Source organism: Microtus pennsylvanicus, chromosome 13 (genome assembly GCF_037038515.1).
Source record: "Microtus pennsylvanicus isolate mMicPen1 chromosome 13, mMicPen1.hap1, whole genome shotgun sequence".
Taxonomy (NCBI): domain Eukaryota; kingdom Metazoa; phylum Chordata; class Mammalia; order Rodentia; family Cricetidae; genus Microtus; species Microtus pennsylvanicus.
In genome coordinates, this window is record NC_134591.1 from 65544477 (window position 1) to 65569513 (window position 25037).

The 25037-nt window shown below is 52.5% G+C and overlaps 2 protein-coding genes across 3 annotated transcripts in view; one reads left to right on the top strand and one right to left on the bottom strand.

Moving 5' to 3' along the window:
* Crybg2 (crystallin beta-gamma domain containing 2) overlaps positions 1–21295 on the top strand; it is a 29640-nt gene extending 8345 nt beyond the window's left edge. For both annotated transcript variants that reach the window (XM_075945650.1, XM_075945651.1), the window contains 19 exons: positions 3023–5558; positions 6088–6135; positions 6218–6330; positions 6477–6606; positions 9534–9673; positions 10878–11004; positions 11296–11331; positions 11633–11769; positions 11911–12037; positions 12312–12451; positions 12539–12665; positions 13059–13091; positions 13218–13330; positions 16314–16443; positions 17910–18049; positions 18314–18437; positions 20075–20233; positions 20866–21025; positions 21117–21295. In XM_075945650.1, coding sequence (XP_075801765.1) covers positions 3023–5558; positions 6088–6135; positions 6218–6330; positions 6477–6606; positions 9534–9673; positions 10878–11004; positions 11296–11331; positions 11633–11769; positions 11911–12037; positions 12312–12451; positions 12539–12665; positions 13059–13091; positions 13218–13330; positions 16314–16443; positions 17910–18049; positions 18314–18437; positions 20075–20233; positions 20866–21025; positions 21117–21205 — 4609 coding nt within the window. In that variant the 3' untranslated portion in view covers positions 21206–21295. The remainder of the gene's footprint in view (positions 1–3022; positions 5559–6087; positions 6136–6217; positions 6331–6476; positions 6607–9533; positions 9674–10877; positions 11005–11295; positions 11332–11632; positions 11770–11910; positions 12038–12311; positions 12452–12538; positions 12666–13058; positions 13092–13217; positions 13331–16313; positions 16444–17909; positions 18050–18313; positions 18438–20074; positions 20234–20865; positions 21026–21116) is intronic.
* A 1513-nt stretch (positions 21296–22808) lies between these two features.
* Positions 22809–24495, bottom strand: LOC142833648 (CAMPATH-1 antigen-like). Its single transcript, XM_075945287.1, has 2 exons — positions 24354–24495; positions 22809–23241 (listed from the first exon to the last, which is right to left on the bottom strand). The coding sequence occupies exons 1-2, from the start codon at positions 24402–24404 to the stop codon at positions 23014–23016; spliced, it is 279 nt and encodes a 92-aa protein (XP_075801402.1). The 5' UTR covers positions 24405–24495; the 3' UTR covers positions 22809–23013.
* Positions 24496–25037: the final 542 nt, after the last annotated feature.

The window sequence follows — 25037 nt, forward strand, 5'->3', positions numbered from 1 at the left end:
AGCACTCTGGAGGCAGAGGCAGGTGGATTTCTGTGACTTCGAGGTCTGCCTGGTCTATGGAGCGAGTTCCAGGACAGCCAGAGCTACACACAGAGAAACTTGTCTCGAAAAACCAAAAGGAAAAAAAAAGAAAGAAAGAGAGAGAGAGAAAGAGAGAGAGAGAGAAGACTCTGTGAGTCTGAGCACAGAGTGCAGAATGCATGAGGGACAAAGTTCTATAGGGAATTCCAGCAGAGAGGACAAGGTTTCAATGAGGGTGGGAGGGTTGGGTTGGGCTGTTGTAAGGAGCCGAGTTCAGGCCTCGGGTGTCTAGGTGTGTCGGTTCTCACAACGCACTCTGGTTGGAGAAATCTCGGGAGTCATCCAACCCCCCCATCACCGTTCACAGGCTGCCAGGGGCCCCGCGGTCTCCATGCTAGACGCCGTGGTCGCCACCAGTGGTCCTGGAATTGAGTCAGGCATCTCCGGGCCTCTGACTCTTTCATCTCTGCCCCTCATAAAACCTGACTCATGGCTGGGGCCACAGAACAGGTCAAAGTTCTGGTTTCTTCCAGTTTCTCAGGAAGGAGGGAGGTAGAGATGGGGGGAAGAGAATTAGGACAGTGGACCTATTTCACTCAGAGTATAGCCCTCTTGGGGCAGGCTCACAGAGTTGAGGTACAGACTGGAGGAGGGGCTGATCCAGCTGGCTGAGTCCTGGACTCTTCGAGCCTAAAACAGCCTTGCCTTGTGGTGTGTGGAGATGAGTGGTTGTGGGTGGATTGTTCTTTAAGGTCTGAGGTGGGTTCTTCTAAAGGTGAACCCCAGGGCTGGGATGTACCTCAGTTGGTAGGGTATTTGCCTAGCATGTATGAAACCCTAGGTCGCATTCCAGCACTGTGATAATCAGAGTGGTACAGGCCTATAATCCTACCAGAAGTTCAAAGTTCAAGGTCATGGCTAGGGAGATGAGTGTGTGGACAAGGAGGTCTGCTGTCAAGCCTGACACCCTGAGCTCAGTCTCCTCAGCCCATGTGGTGCAAGGAGGGAACAGACTCCCACAGATTGTCTTCTGACCTCCTCATGCCCAACGTGGGATACGTACACACGCGTGCGCACACACACATGCACACACACACACACACGCTCTCATACACACTCACACTGAATGTAACTTAGGAAAAAGTTAAGTTCAAGATGTTCTTTGGTGGCAAAGAAAGTTCAAAGTCAGGCTGGTTTACATGAGGCCCTGTCTCAAACAAACAAACAAACCTCACCGTGAACCCCAGTCAGCCATGACAGTACAAGCATATAATTCCCGCGCTTGGCTTGGGAAGCTGAGTAGGATTAATATGAGCTGGAGGCCAACACGGGCTACATAACTACTACCAGGCCAGTCAGAGTTACACACAAGACACTATCTCAACACATTAGAAAGAGCCGGATGTGGTGGCGCACACCTTTAATCCCAGCACTCGGGAGGCAGAGGCAGGTGGATCTCTGTGAGTTTGCGGCCAGCTTGGTCTACAAAGTGAGTTCCAGGACAGCTAGGGCTACACAGAAAAACCCTGTCTTAAAAAAAAAATTAGATTAACCACCAAACCAGAACCTTGATTACCAGATAAATATGTAAGCCTCTATGTACCTATGGGGAGTTTGGAGTGTGACTAAGCTCTTAGGATTGGGGTGCAAGTCTCACTGCTAAGGGGTGACTCTTGTTCATAGTGTTAAGTCTCATTGGTGAAATAGAAATGCTTGTTTATAATTTAGTAATGATTTACTTTTTAAAAAATAATTTATCTATTTTCATTTCCTGTGCATTGGTGTACTGCCTGCATGCATGCCTGTGTGAGAGTACCGGATCCCCTGGAACTGGAGTTACAGACAGTTGTGAGCTGCCATGTGGGTGCTGGGAATTGAACCAGGGTCCTCTGGAAAAGCAGTCCGTGTTCTTAACCGCTGCGCCATCTCTCCAGCCTGTATGATTTATTCTTCTTAAAGATTTATTATTTTAATTATGTGTATGTGTATATCTGTGTGTGGGTGTCTGCATGTGAGTGCATTGATCTTCCAGAGCTGGAGCTACAGGTGGTTGTAAACAGCCCAGCATGGCTGCTGGGAACTGAATTTGAGTCTTCTGCAAGCACAGTATTTGCTCTTAACTCTGCGCCGTCTCTCACACTTCATTCTTCCTCATGTCCAGTCTCCCCAGATTCGGGCTCAGTAGAACAAAATGGAAAAGTGCTTAGTCAGGTGCCCCAGAGGGTGCCCTCGACATGTGGTGGCTGTTGCTGTGGTAGAAGTGCCCAAGCCCAGATTTCAGCCTTGACAGGTGTTGCTCATTGCCCCCCATCTAATAAAGGAGGTAAGAGAGAGTCAGGGAGATGAAGGAGGGAATAATAGCAAGAGGGCTAAGAATATGACTTAGTAGTCATGGAGTGTTTGCCTAACATGCATGAAGTCCTGGGTTTGATGCCCAGCACTACAAAAACATAAAGAAGTAAGATTCGGTAGTCTGGAGTGTAGGCTCAGCCATTAAGAACGTTTGTTGTGGGCTGGAGAGATGGCTCAGAGGTTAAGAACACTGACTGCTCTTCTAGAGGTCCTGAGTTCAGTTCCCAGCAACCACATGGTGGCTCACAGCATCTGTAATGAGATCTGGTGCCCTCTTCTAACATTGTATATGTATAAATAAATAAATAAATAAATCTTAAATTAAAAAAAAAAAGAACGTTTGTTGCACCGGGCAGTGGTGGCACACGCCTTTAATCCCAGCACTTGGGAGGCAGAGGCAGGCTGATCTCTGTGAGTTCCAGGCCAGCCTGGTCTACAGAATAATTCATCCCCTTTCTCACCTCTGGGCTCAGGCCCGAGCTTTGCCTTTTGGGGACCTGAACACGGGGCATCACTTGGAAGTGGTGAGATGGGCAAAAGGTCACGTGACTTTCCTAAGCGTACTCAGTCCAGTCTGGGCCTGGCAGTTGCTTTGTGATTTTGAGGATCCCTCCCTCTACTCACCTTTCTCCCTTTTTATCATCCGCAGGGAGCCAGGCCACAGTGTGACAAGAACATCTCAGGGTTTGCTGGGGCCCAACATGGAAGAGAGAGTTGGGACCCCAGCTGGCGCTGAGGCCAGAGTGGTAAGTGCCACACTGACATGGCGCCAACGGCCTCCTGTCCAGGAAGAGACCAGACACCGATTTCACAAAGTTTCCCTGGTGTCGGGTGCTCGGATGGAAACCCCTCAGGGGAACGTGTTGGAGCATAGCTTCCGGAGAGAAGTCAATGGCTTTGTTAAGAAGGAAGAGGAGACTATAAATTGCCAGGGTCCTGGGGAGGAGCCTGGATCCACGAATTTTCAAAGCCATGGGCCCATCTTTTCCAAGAAATATATTCCACCTCCCAAGGAGAAAAGGCCAGTGGTGAGGATACAGGAGGCTGTGGATTGGGGTGATGGTGGCCCCCAGGCTCCCAGGACTGAACCACCAGGCGTGGGATCCATGGCTAGGACTGAACTATTGGTGCCCTTGCCCGGGCCACGTGAGCCGAGTCCCCATCCCAGTGTGGGTGTCACGAGCGTAGGTTCAAGGAACCGTGAGGAATGGCGCGTGACTCGCACAGTGAGGACCACCACCACCACTACGGTGGTAGGAGGGCAAGTGGACCGCCGAGTGAGCAGCTCTGTGAATGTGGGGCCCTCCATGTCAGGCGAGACCTTGCCGAGGGGCCGCAACATGACCCGAACCATTCGGGCAGTGGTGGTGAACCCGAGAGCCGAGGACACACCCAGCCGCAGCCAGGCCCTGGACACACCCAGCCGCAGCCAGGCCCTGGAACTGCTAAGCAACCTCGTACCGGCTGAGCGCAGCCCTCCTGCCAGCCGGATCCCAAGGCTCACCGGACTTACCTCAAGGGGCTCAGCCCTCGGTGGCACAGTGGGAACAACCCTGGGACAGCCACTTGAGACTAGCACAACCGAACTGAAGAACAGCCCAAGCCTGACCCCAGGAGGCATCCCCATGGTCGATCATCGCACTCAGAACCTAGATGTTCCTGTAGCCCACCCAGCCCAAGACCAAGGCAGCGTCTCAGATGCCAGAGCTGGGGAATCTTCAAGGCTGCAGGGAGCCTCCAGTCCTGTTCTGCTCCCCAACCAGACTTCTCATAACCACCTGCCAACACCCTCTTCTCCCAAGCCCCAGACCCGTGCCTCCTCCCTGGTGCATCCTCCAGAGCAACCAGTGGTACCCACACACCTCAAAGCCCAGCCCACGCCTCATGTCCCGCCCCCTGTGGAAGAGAAGCTTACAGATCTCCCCACGGACCCTGTTCTGCCTGTGGTGAAGGGCGGGGTTACAGTTCCTGAGCAGCCCCCTAGCCCATCCTCTGTAAGGAGGAAAGCTGTCCCTAGTCCCGAAGGACTTTCTGCTCCGGCTTCACCAAAGAATAAGTTTGTTCAGGACCCTGAAAATGTGCCTGTTTCTGTTCTTACTCAGAAAGAGATATTTCCGGGCCCTAGTGTTCCTGCCCACTCAGACACCCCCAAAGAGGTTGCAAAGGCCCCTGCTGCTTCCACTGCCTCATCCTCCAGTTCAGCCAAGGTTGTCCAGGGTGTGGAAGAAGGTGCTTCCATCGAGAAAGAGGATGGCCAGGACGCTTTAGATAGCCCTTCCCATCCCCTTCCTTGGAAAGAGACAGCTGAAGGCCCCACTGCCCCGACTCCCCAGACCCCCAAACAGGGTGAAATTGTCCAGGATTCTCAAGGGAACTCTTCCTCATCACCTACCCCAAATGAAGGTGTCCAGAGCCCTGCCAGGCCCCTGGCTCCATCTTCTTCAGAAGCCAAAGTGTCCCTCAGTCTAGAAGGCTCTCCTGCCTCAAAGCTGGTGGGAACAAAGGCCAGCATGGAGTCCCAGTTCACCCCAGGCTCCACTGAGGGGAGTGCGACCGCAGAACCATCTAGGGAGGAGGATGAAGCAGCCCTGACTGCTGACCTGGAGATTTTCCTGGATACCTTGCGGAGCATGGAGCCCCCTGAGATCCTCCGAACTCACCGACTGCCCCGAGCTCCCCGCTCCTCCTACCTGGCCATGTATGCCACACTGCCTGCCATTGAGGAGGATCAGCTGAGCCCATCCATTCCAAGACCCAGTCCCCAGGAGGAACCTGCCCTGGAAGAGGAGGAGGAGCTGGAGAACCCTTATCTGAGCGATGATGAGAAACTCCAGCGCAGGCAGGAGAAAGCAGGGCCCAGCCCCGCCCTGGATGCCAACCCACCCAAGCCTGCCAAGGTCTCCTGCTCTCCTCTGGAGATGATGAAGAGGCATACAGCAGATCAAGGTCCCGGACCTCAGCCCAGCAACCGGCCTACTTCCCGCCTTGGAGGCAGCCTTCTCTTTGGCAGTCTGGTGCCAGCCAACAAGGACATCCCTACCCTTGAACCACTAGGTTCAAAATTATCTGCTCTGCCACCCCATGGAGCTCCAGGGGTCAGGAAGGTACCTGGACAGTTACCCCTGCTCTGCAGCGGAAGGCCACCACCAGAGAAGCCAGCACCTTCCCAACCCATGGAAGGGTGGGTGAGTGAGACCTTGTAGGGGCTTGGGAGGTACCTGGCTTCCCCTTGCGTGGTTGGAGAGAGTGGTGTTGGGAGGCCGGGTCCCAGGAGGCAGGAGGCTTGTGTCCGAGCTTAGTTGAACTCTGCAATGCACATCCTTTGGCGCCTCAGTGTCCGTGATAGCATAGTGGGAGTATATAGATTCCAAAAGGCCTGCTGGCTCGGAAGACAGAGACAGGCGGATCTCTGTGAGTTCAAGACCAGCCTGGTCTACAGAGTGAGTTCCAGGACTGTTTCACAGAGAAACCATGTCTTGAAAAACAAAACAACATGAAAGGCTTGCTGGTTCTCACTGCCCAGAAGCTGGAGAAGGAATGTCTCCCAGCTCTTAGGGCAGGGTGGTGAGGCGGTAGGAGCTGGAAGCAATGGTGGTGATCTCTGTGGGCTGTATCCTGTGGGGTGGAGGCCAGCAGCAGGACATGGGATTCTCGGAAGAGCAGTGTGGGAGATGTGGTGACCCCATAAGATCTCTGACACCCTCTCTGTTCTAGAGTCCAGCACTGAAGACTCAGGGCAAGCTGAACACCAGGCCTGGGAAGGTAGGGACATGGGGGCAAATGGAGGCTGGCGGGGGGCAGTACCTGGTGACAGGGCCTGAGGACACCTGCTGTGTTTTCCCAGGTGATGCTCTTCTCAGAGCCTGGCTGCCAGGGCAGAAGCAGGGAAATCTGGGGGGACACTGCAGATACCTCAGGCTGGACCCCTGTTGCCTCTGTGAGGGTGGTGCGAGGCTGGTAAGTGGGGAGTGGCCAGGGAGGGGGGACCTGGCTGTGAACCTCGGGGTGAGGAAGGTGGTGAGGCCTGTAGGAGCCCCACCGGCTACTCAGAGACTCTGGGTGCAACCTCCTGCCCTGTGACCCTGGGGTCTCTGGGTCCACAGCTGGATACTATACGAACAGCCAGAGTTCCAAGGCCAGAAGGTGGTTCTGCCTGAAGGGGATGTGGACATCAGCACCCTGGCATCCACTTGGAGTACCCAAGACATCGGCTCCCTGAGGAGGGCTGTGCGGGTGAGTGGTCAGGTACCTGGGGAAGAGGTCAGAAGGGGGTCATTTTGGAGTATCTCTGCGTTCCTTGGAGGCACTGAGAGAGAAAGAAAGTTTTGGGGAGGTGTAGGTTGATGGTGATGGTGTAGGGCAGGTAGGGGCTGTGCCCCTGGGTAAGCAAGCTGAAGAGGTGTGAGCTGGTGCTAGATCAAAATTAGGTCAGAGTAGCCGAAATGGGCCAGAGTCACCCGCCACTCTGGGCAATGCGCCATGAGCCTATTTCTTTACTCGTTCATAGACATTCCCCTCTCCGGTGTTTTTAATTAAAAGTTTTATTAATTTGTGTGTATGTGTGTGTTTGCACCCACGTGCCCCAGCATGGATGAATCAAACGACAGCTTGAGAAGGTCCCCATGTGGGTCCCGGAGTGTGAACTCCGATCTTCAGGCTCGGAAAGAGGCACGTCACATGCTGAGCCATCATACCAACCCCACAGACATTTCTCAGATCCTGGCTAGGTGCCAGGCCCTGTGTTTGTTTTCATAGCATGACTTTATAAACTACTGATACTGAATTTAACAAAATTATATCCGGACGAGTGGTGGTGGTGCATGCCTTTAATCTCAGCACTTGGGAGGCAGAGGCAGGCGGATCTCTGTGAGTTCGAGGCCAGCCTGGTCTACAAGAGCTAGTTCCAGGACAGGCTCCAAAGCTTCAGAGAAACCCTGTCTCAAAAAACCACACACACACGCACGCACGCACACACACACACACACACACACACGTACACACACACACATACACACACACACACACGCACACACACGTACACACACACACGCACACACACGCACGCACGCACACGCACGCACGCACGCACACACACACACACACGCACGTACACACACACACATACACACATACACACACATACACACACGCACACACACACACACACGCATGCACACACACACGCACGCACACACACACACGTACACACACACACACATACACACACATACACACATACACACACATACACATACACACACACACACACACGCGCACACACACACACACAGATATTGACTCCTAAAGAGATGCAGAGCAATGCTAGGAATAAAACCCATCAGACTCTTGGTGGTTTGTTTGTGGGTTTTTGTTTTGTTTTGTATGAGACAGGATCTCACACTGAGCCCAGACTTAGCTAGAATTTACTTACAACAAACCTCTGCCTCAGCCTCCCCAGTGCTATGCTTAGAGGCTTATGGGCATAAGCCACCATGCCTGGCGACATTTTTCTTCTTTTAAATGCATGGTCTGATGTCAGCCTAGGCTAGCCTCACACCCATCACGTCGTTGAGGCTAGTCTTGAAATCCTGGTCCTCTGCCTTCACCTCCCGGGTGCTGGCATTCCAGGCATGCACTGTTGCACCCAGCTAGTAGTGTTTTTGGTGAGATGAGCCCTTGACCCCAGAGTTCTCTCTCTGGTAAGGGTGATGAGGTCCTGGAACTGAGGACCCAGTACAGGTTGAGAGCTGGAAGAAAGGGGTGGCTGTTGTCAAAGGCTCTACGGATACAAACATGTTGGTGGGCAGTTCGTGCTGAGACACTCACAGTGAATTCATCCCTGTGTAGGAGGGCATGAGACACAGGAGGGAAACAAGAGCTCTGAGGTTACACAGTGCTGGGACCATCTGAATCATTCAGCCCTGAGTTGGCACCTACTGTGTGCCAGGCATGTGGGAGGTGCTGGGTTGCGACACTAAGCCAAAATGACCCTTCTCTGCTCTCGGCTCCATTGCTTACAGGCTGTGTGATCCTGGGCAAGTCTGCTTAGCTTTGCTGAGCTTCACCTTCCTGTATGTTTCTATGTGGAGAACTTCTCCTGAGGGACTAAATGATCCTATTTAGGTAGAATAAGGCCTTAGCACAATCCAGATGATTTATCATCTGACGAATGAGTGAGCAAGGAAAAGCGATCCCAGGAAGGGAGAAAGACAATGCACAGAACCCTGCCGCCACGCGGCATGAGACAGCCAAGACCAGGCTTTCTATGGAGTGGGCGAGCAGGCTCGTTTGGTAGAGTGCTTGCCAAGCTACGCGAATCCTGGTTTGGATTCCCCACCACCACGTAAAACCAGACATAGTGCCACACACCTGTAACCCCGGCATCCAGGAGCTCGAGGCAGGGGAATAAGAAGCTGAAGGTTGGGGCTGCTGAGATGACTCAGTGACTTTCTCACTGGAACTGACAATCTGAGTTTGATCTCCTGGACCCACCTGGTAAAGGAGAGAACCAATTCCAACAAGTTGTCCTTTGACCTACAAACACATGTTGTGGTATGCTTGTGTTCACTCACACCCCCCCCCAAAAAAAAGCCCCAAACAAATAAATTTAATTTAAAAATAAAAAGTTTAAGATCAACATTGGCTACATTGTGAATTTGAGGCTAGCCTGGACTATATGAAACCTTGAGAAAAAGAAATAAAGCCACCCTAGAGCAAGCATGGGGTGTGGCGGAGACCTTGCCTAGCCCTTGCAAGGGCGTGGATTCTAGACACAGCACCCACGTGAACAGTAACAAAAAGCCAGTCTGGACAGAGGTCAGAACTGTACATCAAAGCAGAATCAGGAAGTGCCTGTCCATCTTGCTCCCTCCAGCAAGTGGGAAGTCAGCCACCTAGAGAGGGGACAGCCTTGACACTCTGCAGGTTCTGGGGACTTTGGTCTTGGGTTCCAGAAGTCCACAAGTTACCAATGAGAACTTTGGTCCAGGGTTAGAGGCTGGCAGGCCTTGTGGAGAACATTCCCTCTGGGTTCTAAGAACACGACCAGCTGGGCTTTTGTAGAGCCCCCGGGAGCCCCACCAGACTGGAGGCCCTGGGACACAGGTGGGTCAGAGAAGCCTGAAGTTTGCACTTGAACATCTCCCCTTCTCCCTCCACAGGACTACCGCACCCCGGGGATCAGCCTGTTCTCTGAGGAGGGCCTCAAGGGCAACCAAGTGATGCTGACAGGGGACTTGAAAGACTCTCAAGGTCTAGAGAGACCCCTACAGGTGGCATCTGCCACGGTCTCTGCAGGACTGTGAGTCTGGCTATTCTGGGATCCCTGGACATTCACTGTACCAAGAGCTGGGGACACAGAACAGAGAGGATAGACAGTTCACTTCTCAAAGGCATTCAGTCTGAGGCCTGCATTCAGAGGCACACGCCTTTAATCCCAGCACTTGGGAGGCAGAGACAGCTGGATCTCTATGAGTTTTAGGCCAGCCTGGTCTACAGACCGTGAGACTGTCTCGAACAGAAAAAACAGAAAAACAAAACAAAAACCGTTACTCTTCTGGTGGGGACAGGCATGTAAACAGCACCTAGAGTGTTCTGGAATGGAGGGGGGGCACAGGGTTGCAGGGACATGCTAAAGTCAACCAGCTGAAGAAGTGGAGGTGAGTGTAGTCAAAGAAGCCTTCCTGGAGGAAGTGGTGCCTCGGTTGGGATAAGCTAGCTGAGAAGCTAAACCACAAGAGGACAGGAATTTGTATGTTCTGTTGATGTGGTCTGGCACATTCAGAGTGGTATGGTCTCTGTATGCTCTGTAACCCTGGTGTCACAAAGCTTAAGTATAACTGTATAACTGGAGGAGGAGTCTGGAAGAGGGAAGGTCATGTGAAAAGGGAGTCTGAAAAGGACTACATCTCCAACGTGCGTGTGTGTGTGTGTATATGTATCTGTGTGTGTCTGTGTGTGTGTGTGTGTGTGTGTAATCCCAGCACTTGGGAAGTGGAGGCAGGAGGATTGCGGGAATTTCAAGGCCACCTTGAAAAACAAACAAACAAACAAAACCCCAAGCTTGGCCTGGGACTAGGAGTTATTCAGTGGTAGAGTGTACACTTTGAGCAAGCATGAGATCCTGGGTCCCATCCCCTGGATCAGACTACAGAAATCCAGCCTGGCCAGTGTGTACAGTGTAAACAGTGACAGGGAGACGGGAGGCACCAAGGGAGGAAGATTGCAGGCCTGTGGGTAGCTAGGCTTTCCTGGGAGGCTGATTAGAGTAGGGGTTTGAAGCAGGTACGTGTGTAACTCTAACTTCCTCGTGTAATTGGAGAGGGCGGGCACAGGAAGGGGTACTAAGGGCAGGCTGTTCTAGAATGGAGAAAGGATTGGGATGTCTTCTCTAACATAGCTGTGCAAGCCCCCCCTCAAAAGCTCTTCCTCCCCTCTAAACCGACCCTACCATTCCATGTCTGTGTCCCAAGTTCAGTGGCTTCTCTTCTGTCCCCCTCCCCCAGGTGGCTGTTATACCCCAAACCATTCTTTGAAGACACTCCCTATATCCTAGAGCCTGGAGAGTACCCTACCTTGGAGGCCTGGGGTACATCAGGCCCCAGTGTAGGTTCACTAAAGCCCATGAAACTGGTAAGGAGTGGGGGACACCCACAAGCCACTCTGTCTATACTCCCCTGTGGGGTGGCCCCAATTCTGCGGGCAGGAGATGGGGAGTAACCATAGATCAATTCCCTAGAGACTTGGTGCCCCAGAGCTCCTATTGGGACCTGGACTAGAGGAGAAGGGGGATTAGCCCAAGGTGTGGGATGCGGGAAGATACGGGCCTGCAATTTTTAGGAGTCTTAGGATTGAGAAAACCCTCCAGCCTCATCTGTCTGTATACACCTCTGGACTAGCATTTCAGCCATGTCTCCTTTGCAGGGCTGCCCGAGTGTGGAGAAGCCAGGGGAGCCCAAGGTAAGGGAACACTCAGGGTCAAAGGGTATTTGGTGTATCTGAGGGATGGTCACTGAAGCCTGGACAGGAGATAAGGACCCTGTGGGGGGCAGAAGCTCGGCCTAGAAGGGCAGGCCTGATGGACTCTCTGGACACTGGTTTTGGTGTGTGAATCAGGTCAGAGGTCAGAGCAGACACGCCACAGTGCTCCAAGGGAGGGTGGGGGACTTCAGGCTGGTGTTGTGTAGAGCCATTCCTAGAAAGCCAGTCTCTCTGGGTCTGGTCCAGATGACATCTGTCACCCTGACATCCTTTCTTCCAGGCTGTGGTATATGAGGCCCCAGATTTTCAGGGGCAGAGCTGGGAAGTGAGCAGAGACATCTACAACCTTCGGCAGCCAGAGGATAGCCAGAGCCCCCAGCTGACCTCTGTGGGGTCCCTGCGGATCCTTGGGGGCTGGTGAGGACTTAAGAGATTTCTCCTATCTGCCCTGTCCCTACAGGCTTTCCCCTTGAGGGTGGAGAGTGACTTAGGCTGTCTGGTGTAGCATGTATTATCTTATTCATGGATGTCTTGGCTCATCTTTCCCCTTTCCCCCAGCTGGGTAGGCTACGAGAAGGAGGGCTTCCGGGGCCACCAGTACCTGCTGGAAGAGGGCGAATATGCTGACTGGTCACATTGGGGAGGCTATGATGAGTTCCTGACTTCCCTGCGGGTCATCCGAACGGTGAGCAGGAGCAATTGGCTATCTTTCTGTCTGGCAACACCCCAACTTCCCCACCACAATCTAAGGGAAGAATATGCACCCCTCTGCCTGTTCTTCCTGGCATGGTGCCCCTCACCCACCGTAGAGCTAGTCTCTCTCCCTCTGGCGGCTCTTCACCAGAACACACCGGCACCTCCCACCTAATCCCCAGGGTGGGCTGCTTCCTTGGGGTCTGGGCACTCTCACGGGTTAGCATCAGTGTACGGGAGAAACCTGACTGTCTATGGGGACCCAGGACTTTGGAGACCCGGCTGTGGTGCTGTTTGAGGACACGGACTTCCAGGGGCACTACGTGGAGGTGAGTTCCGCTTTGCCAGACGTGGAGCTAGCTCAGCACGGACCCAGCACGCAAGCCATCCACGTGCTCAGCGGCGTGTGAGTAATCCCCGCCCCAGGCGCAGGGCGGGTCCAGGTGCAGTGCCGACCCCGCCCTCGCCGACCCAAGCCACGCCCTTCCTGCAGGTGGGTGGCTTACGAGCAGGTGGGCTTCTCCGGCGAACAGTACGTCCTGGAGAAGGGTGTGTACCGCAACTGCGACGACTGGGGCTCCGGTAACAGCGCCCTTGGCTCCCTTCAACCCGTGGTGCAGGTGTGTGCCTGAGCGGTGGGCGTCGCCTCGGAGGCGGGGCCAAGATGGTGGGCGGGGCCAGACTGGCAAGCCTAGACGGCTTCGCAAGGCTGGACAGAGGACGGGCGTGGCCGGGGGAGAGGGGAGAAAAGGAGGTAGGAGGGTAGGAGGGGCATTGAGGGTGGAGATGGGTGGGCTTAGACCTGCTGGACTGACCTAGGTGGTGGGAGGGACAAGCTGTGTCACCCAGAGGGAGCGGGGCGAAGAGGGCCTGAGCTCTTGGTGGCGGGCATCTGGAAGAGGCGGAGCTTGTAGCTGCTGGACAGCTGGACCGCCGCAAGGGTTTTGAAGCTCAGGGGCCAAGGCTTGAGGTTGGCCTCATCCTTCAGTCACAGCATTGATCTCTCCCTGCAGGTTGGAGAGAGCGATCTTCATTTCGTCTCGAAGGTAAGGAGGCAGCTGCGCGCGATCTGGTGGGATCTTCACAAGAGGGCAAAGATCTCTTCCCTTGGCCCTTCCTCCTGCCCCACCCCTTACCCCTTCACTCTTACCTCTTCACCTCTCTGTCTCCAGATTCAGCTTTTCTCAGGCCCCAACTTCTTGGGCGACCACATTTCCTTTGAGGATGACCAGGCCTCTCTGCCCGCTTCTTTCCATCCCCAGTCATGCCGGGTCCATGGTGGCAGGTGAGCAGGAGGAGGGGGTGGAGCATGGAGTGCTGGGAGAGGCTGGGGATGGGGATGGGGTAGGGGATGAGTAAGGGGTGGGGGTCAAAGGATAACACCTTTCAGATGATTTTCTTCCTTCAGATTAACTGTTATGTCCTGAGTCATTCAACTTTAAAACAAATATAATAACATTTTAATACGAAATATAACTCTGGAGAGAATCCCAACTGAACAAAGGGTGCATGCTTATAATCTCAACATTTGGGAGGTAGAGGCAGGAAGGTCAGTTTAAAGCTAGCCTTAGTTCAGTTACATCGGGGGTTCAAGGACAGCCTGAGCTGCATGAGACCCTGTCTTAACAGCAGAAATGTGTTCCATTTATAACTGTACTTAAAGAAATCTGAGGCTGGAGAGATAGGTCAGTGAGTCAACGCCATGGCCGTGCAAGTGTGATTGCCTAAGTTCAACCCCAGTATCCATCCCAGAGTGGAAGGAGAGAATTGAACTCTGAAAGTTCTCTGACCTTCACCTGAGTACAGTGGGACACACACTGTCTCTTACACACACACACACATATTCACACAAACACTTTTTTTTAAGATTTGTTTATTTATTTATTATGTATACAACATTCTGCCTTGATGTATGCCCGCACGCCAGAGGAGGGCGCCAGATCTCACTACAGAGTGTTGTGAGCCACCATGCGGTTGCTGGGAATTGAACTCAGGACCTTTGGAAGAGCAGGCAGTGCTCTTAACCACTGAGCCATCTCTCCAGCCCCTAGTTTGAGTTTTTGAAACCTCAAAACCCACTCCCCAGTGACACACTTTCTCCAACAAGGCCACACCTCCAATAATGCATTATAATCTGCATGCTAAGTGCTTCAAAATCATAATGTTCTTATTGCTCCAGAGTGGAGCCACTGAGCGCTATGGGGGTTCCTTGCGGTTCTACTATATGGGCTTCAGATTTCTTTCAAAGGTAGGTTTTTGACTGTTCCAAACTGTGTAGGTGTAAGAAGAACTGAGGACAAAAATAACCACAAGGAACCCTTTTTGTCAAAAAGCTACCTTTAAAGAAATTTGAGGCCCATATAGTAGGGTGTCCCTTTAGTCCCCGGCACTTAGAGGCTGAGCTGAGGTAGCAGGGTCATGCCTGTGAAGCCAGCCTGGGCTCAAAATCAAAAACCAGCAGACAGAGCTGGGCGTGGTCACACGACATTAACCCCAGCACTTGGAGAGTGGAAGCAAGAGCTCAGGAGCACCTTTGCCTGTGTTGTGAGTTTGAGGCCACCCTGGAACCCGTGGGAAAAAGAAAATCTGAAAGAAGTGTAAAATAATCTTATTAAAAAAGATTTATTTTGGGGTTTGGGGATTTAGCCAGTGGTAGAGCGCTTGCATAAGAAGTGCAAGGCCCCAGGTTAGGTCTTCATCTCCGAAAAAGAACACCTATTTTTATTGTATGTGCTTGAATATTTTGCCTGTCTGTATGTTAATGTATGTATACCCTGTGCATGCAGTGTCTGTGGGACGAGAAAAGGGTGTCAGATGCCCTGGAACTGGCGTTACAGGCAGTTGTGAGCCTGTAACCAAACCCAGACCCTCTGCGAGAGCAGCCAGTGCTTTCAACCTCTGAGCCATCTCTTTGGTCCCTGAAATAATCATTTTTGTCTGTGATTATATTACAAATCTGGTATATAGTTAGATTAATATTTTAATTTTTAGAAACTCTTCATGTGTTTGTTTGCAAGGGTAAAGTTTGATCCCAGGGCCTCATATACACCAGGCCTGCATCCTACCAGTGAGCTACATACCCAAGTCCTAATTCTACATTTTTTTTAATATTTATTTATTTAGTATGTATACAATATTCTGTGTGTGTATGCCTGCAAGCCAGAAGAGGGCACTATACCCTATTACAGATGGTTGTGAGTCACCATATGGTTGCTGGGAATTGAACTCAGGACCTTTGGAAGAGCAGGCAATGCTCTTAACCTCTGAGCCATCTCTTCAGCCCCTAATTCTACATTGTTGTTGGTTTTTTCTAGAGTCTTTTTAAGATTATAAATTCATGCTCATAAGCAGGCATGGTAGTGCATGCCTTTAATCCCAGCACTTGAGGAGGCAGAGTCACTGAGTTCGAGGCCAGCCTGATCGACAAAGTGAGGTATAGGACAGCCAGAGCTACATAGTGAAACCCTGTCCCAGTAAATAAAGTAATTAGTTAATGCAAATAACTTGAATAGTTTTACCTGATGAGATACAGTTCAGTATGCAGAAGAAAGCAGGAAAGGAAGGCTTGGGAAAGGAGGCTTGCCAACTGGTTTGGGCCTGATGGCCAAGGCCCCGAGGTCAGAAAACAAACCTCGGCTTCACCACTCAAGGCTTATATACTAAATGAATTTATCTACCTGAAGACATGGAGATAAGAGGTGTCTTACAGCCTGGCCTCACTTTAGAGAACACACACAAACACCACAGTTGGCTAGGAACTTAGTAGGTTTTTGGCTTTTTTGTTTGTTTGTTTGTTTGTTTGTTTGGTTGGTTGGTTGGTTGGTTGGTTGGTTTTTCAAGGTGGTTTCTCTGTGTAACAGCCGTGGCTATCCTGGAACTCACTTTGTAGACCAGGCTGGCCTCAAACTCACAGAGACCCACCTGCCTCTGCGCCTCCCGAGTGCTGCAATTAAAGGCATGCACCACCACAGCCCGACTGTTTCTGTTGAGACAAGGCTTCCCCACGTAGCCTGGCTGGCTCAGAACTCGCTATGTAGCCCAGACTGGCTTCACACGCAGAGACCGACCTGCCTCTGCTTTCCTTAGTGCGCCTCTATGCCCGGCTCATGTAGCTTTATTCTCTTTCTTTCTTCCTTTTCCCCCTACTTCAGTCCCTGCTGCTGCAGAGCCTGTCCTGGATTAGAGGAACACCATCAAGTCCGCACGCACTGTGGACTCTCAGGGTTCCTGGACTCTAGTGTCACCTTCCTGTATCTGTTCTCTTCCAGCTGGGTCCTGTTTGAGGAGAAGAACTTTGAGGCCGACCAGCACATTGTGTCAGAGGGAGAGTTCCCCACTCTCACAGCTATGGGCTGCCTGGCCTCCACGGTCCTGGGTTCTCTCCGGAAGGTTCCCTTGGTGAGTTCCCCATTCTGTCCCCGGTAGCCAGAGAGGCAGAGCCCTGTCTCACGTTCCACCTTCTAGACTCCTCCTTAATTCTGAGGCTCCTAAAGCGGCTTAGCTGACCAGGCGTTTATTGACCGTTTGCTGAAATAGTCCAGGGGCACCAAACTTAATTAGACCCCGGCCGGACCTATAACGGTGGCAGTGTGGAGTGTGGATCCAGATCAGAGGCAGTGCTGGGGTGGGAGAGACTGACACTCACAGTTAGAGGCAGGGCCAGCTTTTGCCCAGGTGTTTCCCCGTTCAGAGAGGGCTATCAGGGTCATCTGGGAAGATGGCTCTGCAGAGGAGAGGTGGGAGGGGCAAGGTAGGGGGAGGCTGCTGTTCCTGGGAGGAGCCTGACAGAAGCCACGTCTACATTATGATGTTGGCAGTGTCTGTGGAGACCAGGAGCCTGACTGGGTGGTGCTGACATTCGCTGGGTGGCCCTTCCCAAAGCTTTGTGAGGCTCGTTGTCATTACTCGATGTGGAAATTAAGTCCCAGAGGCACTCTGATTTGCTCCGGGTTGCACAGCTAGGACAGACAGCAGCTGTTCCCACAGGCTGCCTGGTTCTACAGCTTGAGCCCCTTCCCACCAGTACACTGGGCTCTGGGGACAGTTAACTTAGACCTGGGCAGGAGTGCAAATCTGGGGCCTCAAGGCATCTGTCTTACCTTCTTCAGCCTCAGGGCCATCTCTGCTAAGCAGGGGTCATGATAGCATCTGTCCCTTAGGGGCGGTAAGGAGCTAGGATGAGATTGGACAAAGTGCTCTACCGAGGACCTGGCCTGCAGTGAGTCACAGATAAAGGTGGGCGGTTATGCATAGATGTGATTATTAGTTCTCATCATTGGGATGACGTCAACTGGAGATGATGCCAAATGAGCCCCCAGGTTTCCAGCCTGGCCGTTAGTTCTTAGCAGTGCCAGCTGTCTGAGCCAGGCACAGCGGCACACACCTGCAGTCCCAGCACTCAGGAAGCCAAGGCCTGTACTGCACGGTGAGTTCGGGTCTAGTCTGAACAATTTAGTAGGTCCGTGTTCAAGAACACAACTAAGATAATCCATGCAAGAAATGTTTCAGAGAGGATTTTTTTTTTTTTTTTTGGTTTTTTTGAGACAGGGTTTCTCTGTGGCTTTGGAGCCTGTCCTGGAACTCCCTTGGTAGACCAGGCTGGTCTCGAACTCACAGAGATCCGCCTGTCTCTGCCTCCCGAGTGCTGGGATTACAGGCGTGCGCCACCACCGCCCCGCTCAGAGAGGATTTTTGAGCTGAGCTGGTGCCAGTCTGTCACAGGCTGGGACTGAAACTCTGGGGACCTTGCTGATTGTAAATGTCCTCAGAAACTCGGAGGCCTGCAGGCCTGGGCACAAGCGTTGGGACTGTAAGACAGCTGCGCTGGGCTCGGGTCATGACCTCTTCTCTTTCTTCGGCCCCAGCACTTTTCAGAGCCTTCCCTGTCCCTCTTCGGCCTGGAGTGCTTCGAGGGCAAGGAGATCGAGTTGACCGGGGAGGTGCGAAGCCTACAGGCCCAGGGCTTCAACAACCACGTGCTGTCTGTGCGCGTCAAGGGTGGCGTGTGAGTGTGGGGGCGGGGCTCCTAGCTGGACTGGGTGAGTGGTGGGCCCAGGAAGGAGGGAGCAGTATGGACTGAGGGTCTCAGGGCTTGGATGGATGCTGGGTCCTGAAAACCCCAAATCTGCCCATTAGTCTCCTCTCCCAGAGGGCCCTCATCCTGTGTGAGGGAAGAGGATGCTGAGGTTCTTCTAACACCTGTGCCTTGTCCTCTCTGTCTGTCTGTCTGTGTGCATCCCTCTGTGTCTCTGGCATCTGCCGGGTGCAGCTGGGTGGTGTGTGAGCACAGTGACTTCCGGGGACGACAGTGGCTAGTAAGTAGCTGCGAGATCACCAACTGGCTGACCTACAGCGGCACCCAGAGGGTGGGCTCCCTCTACCCCATCAAACAGGTAGGTAGCAGTCAGCGTGAGCAATCAGTGTGTTTCAAAGCTTGATGTTTGTGTCCTGCCACAGTTTGTCCTTAGCTTCTTCCTGTATCGTCATCCCAGTAGTCTTCCCCTAAATCAACTTTGTGTTTGTCCTAAAAGACTATACAGTGTATACAACAGACTTATTTTCCCAAAGCTGAGAATCACCTCACGCTCCACATACCAGCAGTCGGCACACGTGGCTTTGGGAAGCATGAAGTTTGCACGTGAGGTGCATGTCTGTACCTGCTTGTCTAGAAGTTGGCTTCATTTCTGCATACATACAGTTCTAGGGCACTAACCTGCGTGTATGTGTGTATACACACAGATACATGTGCCCATCTAAGAGTATGTTTGTGCCTACATCATTTGAAGTCATGCATCTAAGTACTCTGGAGGTGACTTGTATGTTTTTGTGCGTATGGACATGGGCATGTGTATGTGTGCCTGCTCACACCTCTGCCCAGTAGCCTTGTGAATGAATATATACATCCATGTACAAGGGCATGTGTGTAGTCTCTCTGTTCATAGACTCTCATGGCAGTGGGGGAAATAAAGGCCCAGGGAAGTAGGCAAGGAGTTTATTTGCAATCTTGGGCAAGCGCTGCCCCTCAGGGATCTTGGTTTCCGTGTGTGTGTGTGTGTGTGTGTGTGTGTGTGTGTGTACACCTAAATATTAAGGCAGGGCCTCATTATGTCTATATAATTCTTGCTGGCCTGCAACTCTCTATGTAGGCCAGGCTAGCCCCAACTCACAGAGCCCGCAGGTCTCCACCTCCTGAGTGCTGGGATTACAGGCGTGCGCCACCATGCTCGGCCGTTTCCTCATCTATAAACTGAAGGAACGGGAACAGTCCTGACTTGGTTGAGGGCCCATGACTGCAGAACCCTTGGGTGACACGCTAGTGGGAAGCACTCCACAGATGACACCTAGGGCTTTCCTCATTGTTTCCATGACTGTCCCCTCTAACGAAGGCCCTGCCGCTGCTGGCCGAGCCCATTCTGATCTCTCTGGTATCACTGCATTTCTCTTTAGCTTTAGCATGTATGCATGCATGCATTTCTCTTTAGCTTCAGCATGTATGCATGCATGCATTTCTCTTTAGCTTCAGCATGTATGCATGCATGCATTTCTCTTTAGCTTCAGCATGTATGCATGCATGCATTTCTCGTGTGTGTGCGCGAATGCTCACATGTGTGTATGTGTGTATGCATGCATGCATTTGTATTATTACGATTAGCTGTACCTGTAGCAAGCATAGGTTCTTAGTACTGAACAGACTGGGGGGATCTTTGTGTCAATTATGATGTGGGAATGTGATGACTGCATGGACCTGTGGAATTGTTTGTGCTTTCTGTAAACTGTGCCACCTTGTGGACTGTGGGTGTATCAGCCAGGAACCCTAGACACATGTGTAGGTATCTATGGTCACAGAACTGGGCACGTGTGCTATGCATGTGCCCTCAGGATGGGTACATAAAGACGGTGTGATTTAGAAGCAGGGTCAGGAAAAGTTTGGAGGCAGGGAGAGTTTGGGGATGTGGGTCTTCTAGAGGGCCCAGGGTTGAGGGTGGTGGGCACCCCGGGCGGCAGACTCTCAGCCTTTCCTTGTCCGCAGCGCCGAGCCTACTTCCGCCTCTGGAATGCGGCGCTAGGGGGGTTCCTGGCAGTGCCTGATCGCGTGGAGGACATGAAAGCAGGCCGTGTGGTGGTCTCTGAGCCCCGAGCTGGGGGCAGCTGCGTCTGGTACTATGAAGAGGGACTGCTGAAGAACCAGGTAAAGACTCTGGAGCCGGCTCTGCTGAGCTCCGGGTTTGCCACACTACTGTAGGAAGTCCCTGCCAAGTTAGATCCAAGATGCCTGGAGGAAGTAGAGAATGCGGCCTCTTTTCTTTTTCTCATGTTAAACCTTCCAAAAACCAGTATTTGGGGCTGAAGAAATGACACAGCAGCTAAAAGCACTTGTTTTTGCAGAGGACCTGGGTTCAGGTCCCAGCACAAAAATGATGCCTCATAGCCATCCCTAGCTCCATTTCCAGAGGATCTGATGCCCTCTCCTGACCTCTGTGGGCACCAGGCATATATGTGGTACACAGATTTACATTCAGGAAAAACTCTCATAAAATAAATAAATGAATCTAAAAAGGATAAAGAGACTTGCCTGGGGCTACAGTTGTAATAGCCAGCATTCAAAACCAGTTTATGAGCTGGGTATGGTGGCACACGCCTTGAATCCCACACTCAGGAGGCAGAAGCAGTTGGATGTCTGTAAGCTCCAGGCCAGCCAAGGCTACATAGTGAGACACTGTCTCAAAGACAAAACAAGCAACAAAAATCCAGTGTCTGAAGCTTGAGCTTGGGAGATTTCCTGTGGGGAGTGCAATGTCTAATGATCTTCTGGGGCCTCAGGTGGCCCCCACCATGAGCCTACAGGTGATTGGACCTCCAAGCCCAGGCTCCAAAGTAGTACTTTGGGCCGAGAGCCGCCTACCACGCCAAACTTGGAGCATCAGTGAATTGGGTCACATCTGCAGCCAGATGTTTGAAGGCCAGATCCTCGACGTGAAGGGTAACATAGACTGGGGGGGGAGGGGGCACCCAAGGGGACTGGAGACAGTGCTGTCTCCAGCACCCTGACCGCCTCTGAATTTCCCCCTCAGGTGGCCGAGGTTATGACCGGGACCACGTGGTGCTGTGGGAACCAACCAAGGACAGGCCTTCCCAGATCTGGACTGTCTATGTACTTTGAACCAGTTTCACCCCGTTTCCTGCCGGAAGTTTTTGCTGGGATGAAATGTTTTTTTATAGATCCTTTGCTGTAACATCAGTTGTTTTCTATCACGCTGCCGGGTGTTGGCATGTCTTTGCACCTTGGTTTGGGAGGGAGATGGTCCCCATTACCCTTCTAGCCCCCTCCAGGTTGGCTTCTCTCTTTGTACAGCTTTCCCTTACCACCAGAGGGAGCTCCAGAACCAGAGCAACTAGTGTGCCAGCCAATTCTGCCTCCCTGACTGTGGGGGCGGAGCACAACCATTAACCAAAGCCCTCTATCCCATCCCAGTGCAGCTAGCTAGCTTTCTTTCTTTCTTTCTTTCTTTCTTTCTTTCTTTCTTTCTTTCTTTCTTTCTTTCTTTCTTTCTTCCTTCCTTCCTTCCTTCCTTCCTTCCTTCCTTTCTTTCTTTCTTTCTTTCTTTCTTTCTTTCTTTCTTTCTCGACAGGGTTTCTCTGTGTTGCTTTCCAGTGCAGGTTTCTGATGGGTGTTACGGAATGGAAGTGGAGGTCTGTGCCACTTGAAAAAGCACCCCTAGTTGACACACACACGGGGAGGAAGGAGTTAGCCAGGCCAAATAGAGGAAGCAGAGGAAAGTATTCTAGGAATACAGATGTGTCCATGGGTGAGAGCTTAAGGGTTCAGGGTGTGAGCCCACAGTGGGCATGGCAAGAGAGATGAGGGGGTCTTCACCCAAGAAGCCTTGTCCTGGGCTCCTCCCTGCTTCTTCCAGCTCCAGTCTCAAAGCCTGAAGGCTTGACTTTGGTCCAAAAACCAGAAGGGGCTGGGTCCCTAGCTAGGGGACAGGTCAGGCTGTCAGAGGGAGCTGGGTCCCTAGCTAGGGGACAGGTCAGGCTGTCAGAGGGGGCTGGGTCCCTAGCTAGGGGACAGGTCAGGCTGTCAGAGGGGGCTGGGTCCCTAGCTAGGGGACAGGTCAGGCTGTCAGAGGCCCGGAGCTGTAGTCACTTTCCAGTCCTCTGGGCATAGGTTCTTGCAAAGACACAAAGGCAAGGGTCTTGGGGACCGGTCTGGGCTCCCTGTCACTTTGCAGCCCCAAGCCCAGGAGGAGCATTTAGAGGAGCCTGATTGTCCTTCCTGCCTTCCCTGGCTGTGGGTGTGCGTGGCAACACCTGCCTCCTTGTCCCCTAACCCCATGATAGAAGACTCATGAGACGCCCTTCCGTGAGCCCTCCCAGACACGGGGGTGCTTCTGGGTCTACAGCGCTCCAGCTGGGGGTTTGAGAGAAACGATCCAAGTGGTCTCTGATGTCCCCACATCTGTCATTGTGAAGACACCTGGGTCATGGGAGTGGGAGACGGCCTGAGAGGTGTTGTGTGGGGCGGGGGATAGAACTGGGTCTGTCACTCCCAAGTACCAGGCCCAAGTGAAGCAAATACAACTAACCGTGGCAGAGAGGGTGACAGTTTCCTGTCCTTGTCTCTGCAAGGTGACTCTAAGGGAACCTGGGGGGGGGGTGCCTTGCTGCCACCTTCCCTGCACATGGCCACAGAAAGCCAATGTTGCTGCACACGTGCCTCCTGGGGTCAGTCGTAACCAGTGAGCACATGGGAGGCCCCCCGCTAAGCAGAAGTAGAACTTTATTGAGCCCTGGCTGGGTGTCACTTGCCCCCTTCCACCAGCACCTCCCCATTTTGACCATTGGCTGTCAGTTTTCACTTCCTGGGCTCTCTGGTGTTAACACTTTCCAAAGACTGGGTTGGGGTATCTCTTGCTGATGGTGGCGGCAGTTTGAGGAGCACAGGGCTGTAGAAGCAACATCATCACCTCAGCCGAGGTAGAGGAGGCACATTAAGGTGTTGGCGAAGAAGAAGAAACTGCGGGAACCCACATCGATGAGTGAGGAGGCCCCACCCTTTGGGGGTTTCTGAGGGGTTTTTTTGGCCACAGAAGTTTTTGGGGCTCCCTCCTTGGCAGTCACAGGAGCAGGACGAGGAGGAGTGGCCACGTTAGGATTCACATTGGTATTATTATCTCCCAAGACTCCCATTTGTATCTGCAAGAGAATTGCCGTGCTCAGGAGGATTTGAATCTCATGTTAGGAACCCGTCCCCTTTGTGCCCTTCCCCAACGCTAGGCCTCTGCATCTTCTGCCATAGGCCCTGTTGGAGGTTTGTTTGGCTTCTTGTCCCGTCACAGGCGGTGATAAAGCTATCTCTGTCCCTGTCATTCTCCTACCGCACAGACATTTCCTGTCACTTTTCAGGCCACCAGATCTTCCAGCACAGAGGGAAGCAAAAGCCCCCCACCGCCCGCCCGTTGCCCTTCTGAGCCTGAGGAATGGTTTCCCCTCCCAGAAACATGGGGGCACTTCTGGGTCTGTGGTACCCCACTATGGAATTTTGTCTCTTGTCAGGAAGAGTCCACCATGGCTGGGAGTATGACATTAGACAGGGCTGAATGAAAAGGTCCCTGGCAGAGCGTGGGGTGGAGATAAGCAGATGTGACAGGTTGTCCTGGATGCTTGATTGAGCGGCCACTGAAGCCGCTCCTGATGGGAATCAAACTAGCCTTGGTGACAGTGAAACTGCCCGAGATGCTTGGTCGAGATGTTCTTGATCAAGAACTTGATGGCTTCATTCCTGTGTTAATCAGGTCCCTCCGGGCACATGGGTGCCACGAAGGCTGCCTCGCCTCCCAGGGTTGATTTAGAGACTGATTGGGAGACTTCTGCCTCTGCATTCCCACACACCCAGGCTTCCCTAAAGCAGGGGCGGGTGACAACTCCCTATCACCTATGGCAGGTCTGTTAGACATCTCCTCACCCCTACCAAAAGGACTGTTGCTTGCGGCTCTCCTCGGCAGAGTATCCTCTTCCATACCTCATGATCCAGAATTGCACAAAACCCTCTGAGTGCCTCCATGTACCTGACAGCCTGTGAGGTTTCCTCACATGGCACCATGGACTTCCCTGAGGGCCCTAAGAGGAGTGGAGGCCCAGGCACACAGGCCCTCCTGTATCCCAGGTTTCCTGTTGGTAACCATCTATCTCAGTCACTGTGGTAGAAGGCTGGCTCCCCCAGGAACTTACATTCCTTCCCTGACCCCAGCCCAGTCCATCAGTGGGGATCTGGTGATGGAGGTAAGGGCCCTCAGGACTGTCCTTACCTGAACCGCAACCAGCAGACTGATGGTGGCGAGGAAGAGGAGGCCGTTCATCCTGGACCTTCCGGGCTCTGGTAGCAGCTGTGAGAATTGAGCTCAGGTCTAGCTGCAGGCCCCTTTGAGTTCGGCTGCTTTTGAACCAGGAGGCAGAGTTAATAGGGAGGAGGAAGGGGAGGGAAGAAGGAGGGTTTGGGGGCGGGGAAGGGAGCTACCTTCTTTCAAACCTGGGGGTGGAGGAAATTAGCCACGAAGTTCCAAGATCTGGTACATGAATTCTGAGTTCTCAAAAGCACAGGCAGGAGATGAGGGGCACCAAGGGGCCAACTACAGGGTGTTCCCTGGGCTTGGAACCATGTGTCCTGGTCAGGGAATATTGCTTTCATCATCTGACAGCTCGGCCTGAGGCTGAATCACTGAGTCTTTTAACAACAACAACAACGAATAATAATAATAATTGCTGCTGGAGGATCAAATGCAGTGTTAATCCTCCTCTCCTCTCCCCTCCCCTTCCCTCCCCTCCCCTCCTCTCCTTTCCTTTTCTTTCCTTTTTTCTGACTCTCCTAAAACTCCCTCTGCAGATCAGGCTGGCCTTGAACTCACAGAAATGACCTGAATGCTGGAATTAAAGGCATCGGCCACTACCACCCCGGCGATAATCCTTATTTTGGGGGTTTGAATTTAGGATCC

Coding starts and splice junctions, on each gene's coding strand:
- LOC142833648 (XM_075945287.1), bottom strand. CDS start 24,404: ATGAACGGCCTCCTCTTCCTCGCCACCATCAGTCTGCTGGTTGCGGTT. Junction 23,242..24,353: donor GTCTGCTGGTTGCGGTTCAG/GTAAGGACAGTC, acceptor ATTCTCTTGCAG/ATACAAATGGGAGTCTTGGG.